This window comes from Plectropomus leopardus, unplaced genomic scaffold, assembly GCF_008729295.1.
Source record: "Plectropomus leopardus isolate mb unplaced genomic scaffold, YSFRI_Pleo_2.0 unplaced_scaffold13887, whole genome shotgun sequence".
Lineage (NCBI taxonomy): Eukaryota > Metazoa > Chordata > Actinopteri > Perciformes > Serranidae > Plectropomus > Plectropomus leopardus.
In genome coordinates this window covers 1-5673 of record NW_024614821.1, presented here as the reverse complement: position 1 = coordinate 5673, position 5673 = coordinate 1, and the positions used below count along the sequence as shown (strand labels likewise).

Genomic DNA, 5673 nt, shown 5'->3' with positions numbered 1-5673 from the left:
TGACTGTAACTTCTGACTGTAACTCCTGACTGTAACTTCTGACTGTAACTCCCGACTGTAACTCCTGACTGTAACTTCTGACTGTACATCTGACTGTAACTCCTGACTGTAACATCTGACTGTAACTCCCGACTGTAACTTCTGACTGTAACATCTGACTGTAACTTCTGACTGTAACTCCTGACTGTAACATCTGACTGTAACATCTGACTGTAACTCCCGACTGTAACTTCTGACTGTACGTCTGACTGTAACTTCTGACTGTAACTTCTGACTGTAACTCCTAACTGTAACTTCTGACTGTAACATCTGACTGTAACTTCTGACTGTACATCTGACTGTAACTCCTGACTGTACGTCTGACTGTAACTTTTGACTGTAACATCTGACTGTAACTCCTGACTGTAACATCTGACTGTAACTCCCGACTGTAACTTCTGACTGTACGTCTGACTGTAACATCTGACTGTAACATCTGACTGTAACTCCTGACTGTAACTTCTGACTGTAACATCTGACTGTACATCTGACTGTAACTCCTGACTGTACGTCTGACTGTAACTCCTGACTGTAACTCCTGACTGTAACATCTGACTGTAACTCCTGACTGTACGTCTGACTGTAACTTCTGACTGTAACTCCTGACTGTAACATCTGACTGTAATGTCTGACTGTAACTTCTGACTGTAATCTGGTTGTACGTTTGTATGTCTGTCTGTCACGTCTGACTGTTACTCTGTCTGTAACATCTGATGGTTATGTCTGATGATGATGTCATTTCCATCATTATTATCACCACAATTATACTATTATTATTGTTATTATTATCATTATCATTGTTGTTGGTCATGGCCCACCGCAGCTGACACGTGACTCTGCTCCTGAAAAGGTAAACAAATAAAGAAAACGTTTTTAAATTTTTTCACGTTAATTGACTTCCACTCAATTTAAAGAAAGCTTTTATTGTGAAGTTGAGCGGAAGTGGCGTGCCTGCTGTTGCTACCCAGCGGTCCGTCCCCCCCCCCCTCCTCCCCGCTCCCGGTGGTCAGCTGACCGTCGGACGGTCTGGTGACTGTCAAACCCGTGAAGCTCGCACCGTGACCCGGACACACCAGCAGGCCGAGGCCGGTCCCCGTGTGTGCCCCGCTCCCGGAGCTCCTTCCCCGGACTGGTTCCCGAACGCCCCCCGCTGTCTGTGAGCCGGAGGCCGGATCGTCGCCCGGAAACAAGCCGAGCTCGTCCCGGCCGGAGTCGGATTGTGTCGCAGCGTGTCGGCCGGTCGGTCAGCGGGAGTGCCCCCGGCCGGCGGAGCGCCATGGCCGCGCTGGAGCTCGCCATGCAGGGCCTGGCCGTGTTCGGCTTCCTGCTGTTCTTCGTGCTGTGGCTGATGCACCTCATGTCCATCATCTATGTGTAAGCTCCGCGGCTAGGCTAACGGCTAGCGCTCCGTTAGCCGAGCGGCGCCGCTCTCTGCGCCCGTTTCCTCTTATTTCTTTGTTTTTGTGGACATTAGACACTAAAATAACGCCGGCTCCGTCTCTCACCGGGGCTCCGAACCGCCGACAGCCGGGAAAACCTCCGTGTGTGAGCGGTTTCTGTTGGGCGTTTTCCTGGTCAACCGGTAGCCGGTTAGCCGTGCAGGTAGCTCCGCTCCCGCAGGAGGAATTTCTGATAAAAACATTAAGAATCTCACAGCGGGGCCAGTTCATATAACCGGCGGGAGTCTGGTTATTTAACCCGCCGATCGTCGGTCGGACTCTGTTCCGTCGCGGTTCGGTGGTGTCATCTGTACTAATTTCCCGTTTCCTCTGTTAACGCCAAATCGCCTTTAAAAACGCGGAGATTTAATAAAGTTTCGCTCTGCGGCTGTTTCTGTCGCGTGGTCTGAAGAAGAAAAGAGCGTCTCTTAACGTGGCACGGGCCGCTCTTAAACTCGGCTTTATTCTGACACCCGTAGTGTTGCGTAATCGCACACATTTCAAGGTTTTGAATGAATTTCACAAGATTCGTACGGCCGTGGAAAACCTGGAAGAGTAATGGAATATGTTGATAGCAATTTCCAGACCTGGAAACGTTTTGAAAAGCTTAATATACTCTGAAAATTTTGTAAAAGTTATGAAAGTCTGTTCCACGAACCTGAATAGTGAGACTTAGTGTGTTCTTGGACTGTAGGAAATAAAAAATAACATTGAAAAGAGATGATTTCTGTTTTACAGCTTCTAGCTGTGATAAATGGGGTCATTTTGGGAAGAAAATTTCCAAAATGTTGTTTGTTTGTACAAAAATAAAACAAAATAAATAATGTTTTCTCTAAAAAGTTGTTTCTTCAGAAATCATCAAAAAAAATTTAATTGCCAAAATGTTTTAAATAAAAGAGCTCCATTAAAATATTTTTAAAAAATCATGCAATTTTTCTAAAAAGTCAATTGCAAAAAAAAAAAGTTTTGAGGAAAAAAATATCCAGATTCTTTAAAGAAAACATGCTTTCCAAACCCACGGGCTGTGGGCATGTTTTCGTTAGTAGAGGTGACACAAGTGAATCATGGGCTTTTAGAAATGAGAGCGCAGAGACGTATGCAGCCCTAAACTGAACCACGTTTCCACGGATCCTTAAAAAGTCTTCAAAGGTGCCAAATTCACAAATCTAAAAAAATCACCTGAAGCTGCAGGAGCTCGGGTTTCAGGCTGCAGAGTTCACAGGGAGAGAAAAGTTCTGTTCATGTTTTAGCCCATGTCCATATGGAGACGAGTTTAGGTGTATCCACAAAAGTTTTTTATCGTATGGACATTTGGTCCACGTTGAACCGGCGTTTTGGGAGCCTGGATACACTATTTTTTAAACTGGGTCCCAGAGTGAACAAATCTGGAGACACCGCTCTTGCGTTTCCATGTTTACAACCCATACGTATGTTTCCTGGACAGATGATGCCATAGCCCCACCTCCCCCTTCACCCGCATGCGCTAACCCCGCCAACAACAACGACAACAATGGCGGATTACAGAGTTGCGTTGGCGCTGCAGAAGCTACTGAGCGAGATATGGCTTTTACAGCGAAATCTCCTGCGCCACACAAATGTCTCCTTTCTAGCTCGATTCGTATTTTCGGCCATCTTCTTCTTCGTGTGTTTGTTTACATCGCATGAGTTTCATGCACACGCTTCATGTCCTATGCTCTGTTTTTGGTGTATTTCTGTGGCAGCCTTACAGCGCCACTTACAGGCCTGGCATATATACTACAGCGTTTTCTGTGGTTTTGTGTGGACACACATTTCTTGAGACAATTCCATGTTTACGGAAGACTTTTTTAAAATGAAAAAGAAATCGATCGTTTCCGTCTCTGTGTGGACATGGCTTTAGTCCTCCTGATCACCTCTTGAAATATGTGACTGACACATCACAAATTAATTAAACTTTAGATGAGATTAATCTAGCGGGGAACCAGTTTAAAAACATCTAAAGTCAGACTAAAGAGGTCTGATGTGTTTTGATGAAAAAGAAAAACATTTGTTGGAGGAGCGTTTGGTGTTTTCCTGTAGTTTTCCTGTGTTTTCGGGCTTTTCATCGGCACTTTGGGCCGCACTAAGTCAAGCCGAGTCAAGCCAAACCAACATGTGTGGAAAAGGGCTGTTAGTCGCTTCTGATCTGGTTTCTGACCTCTGACCTTTTTGTCTCGTTCAGGCGTCTCCACCTCCACAAGAAAAGGTCGGAGGTCAAGCAGCAGTTTGTGCAGCTGGCGGGAGTTTCTCTGCTGAAGCCGTTGAAGGGTGTCGACCCGAACCTGATCTCCAACCTGGAGACATTTTTTACACTGGATTATCCCGAGGTGACCCTTAACTAACGCACCCAGCTAACAAACGCCTACTACCATCCTAACATTTGACTGCCGTCCAAATACGCCACACTGCCCACATCTACAACTGCCATCTCACCACCTGATTACCATCCCTACGCCCTGACTACCTTCGCACTTCCCAACTACCTTCGGACTCTTTCGACTACCTTCGCACTACCCGACTACCTTCGGACTCGTTTGACTACCTTCGGACTCTCCCGACTACGTTCTCACTTCCCGACTACCTCCGCGCTGCTCCAACTATCATCCCACCGCCTGACTTAACTTCACACTGCCCCCTCTGCTATCCCACTTTTCCAGTTTTTCAGTGAGGGATTTTCAAAGTGACTTGTTCTTTTGTCTGCAGTACGAGATCCTGCTGTGCGTTCAGGATCAAGATGATCCAGCTGTTGACGTCTGTAAAAAATTGTTGGGCAAATATCCCAACGTAGACGCTCGATTGTTCATCGGTGAGAAAAGACTTCTGCTGTTTGTTTTATTGTTTGATTTATTCATGTTGTGTTTAGGCGACGAGTTATTCGGTGCTTTTGTTCTCTTGTAGTGACCAGCTTCATCTAATGACATGGAGCTTATGTTTTTAGTCCTTCTAGCGTGTGTTGTTTTTTGGTTTCAGGGGGGAAGAAAGTTGGAATTAACCCCAAGATCAACAACCTGATGCCGGGGTACGAAGGAGCCAAATATGGCCTGGTCTGGATCTGTGACAGCGGCATCAGAGGTCAGTGGAGTCACTTTATCTCCAACACACAAGCTTCAATGCTAATGCTAACTCTGTGTGTGTGTGTGTGTGTGTGTGTGGCCCAGTGAAACCCGACACCCTGACAGATATGACCAATCAGATGACGGAGAAGGTGGGATTGGTCCATGGGTTGCCTTATGTTGCCGACCGCCAAGGCTTCGCCGCCACACTGGAGCAGGTAAGCCTAATAAGCCAACAAGCTAACGTTGTGCTAACACCGCTAACTGGTTTCCAGCTGTGACACAATAGAAACTTTTAGTGGTGGCCGTGGACGATGCTAATGTCGTGTCATGCTATTTAGCAGTAGCCTCTGAAGCTAATGTGATACAGATGGAGTTTTAAAAGCTTTTTTTTTATATAGCTGTCAGTGCTAACAATGCTAATACCTGTATTTTCTGATTTAATTACAGTTCCGTTTGTATTGGATGCTAACATGATAACTTCCAGCTGTCGTACTAACTAATGCTAAATCTATCTTTGTCATTCCAATAGCTAATGCTAACCTCACTTCCACATAATGCTAACCTGTTGTCAGGTTTATTTCGGGACGTCCCACCCTCGCTCCTACATCTCGGCTAACGTGACGGGCATAAAGTGTGTGACGGGGATGTCGTGTCTGATGAGGAAAGACGTGCTGGATCAGGCCGGCGGTCTGGTCGCCTTCGCTCAGTACATCGCCGAGGATTACTTCATGGCCAAAGCCATCGCTGACAGGTTAGCACGTTAGCACATTAGCATTATCGCCAGTGGAGTCGTGTGGAAATGAAACTGTTAACTGATTTGCGTCTGTCTCCGCAGAGGCTGGAAGTTCGCCATGGCGACGCAGGTGGCGCTGCAGAACTCTGGGTCGTACTCCATTGGCCAGTTCCAGTCCCGCATGATCAGGTGACCTCACTGCTCCTCATCTGATTGGCCAATTTATTGTTCACGTGAAAAAAACGTTTTCTTTAATTTTTACCTATTATGTATTTATGTGATGTTTTAAATTGATGATTTCATTATATTATGTCAAACTTATTATATTCTATTACTTTTCATTCTGATTACATTATAAATCTACATTTAACAATGTTATGTTGTATTA

General features: G+C 45.7%; 1 protein-coding gene across 1 annotated transcript; it reads left to right on the top strand.

The window, feature by feature from the left end:
• The first annotated feature begins 1017 nt into the window (after positions 1–1017).
• Positions 1018–5478, top strand: ugcg (UDP-glucose ceramide glucosyltransferase). Its single transcript, XM_042514294.1, has 7 exons — positions 1018–1413; positions 3679–3823; positions 4200–4302; positions 4467–4568; positions 4655–4767; positions 5125–5303; positions 5388–5478. Exons 1-7 carry the CDS (start codon positions 1316–1318, stop codon positions 5476–5478), a joined length of 831 nt encoding a protein of 276 aa, XP_042370228.1. The 5' UTR covers positions 1018–1315.
• The last annotated feature ends 195 nt before the right edge of the window (positions 5479–5673 follow it).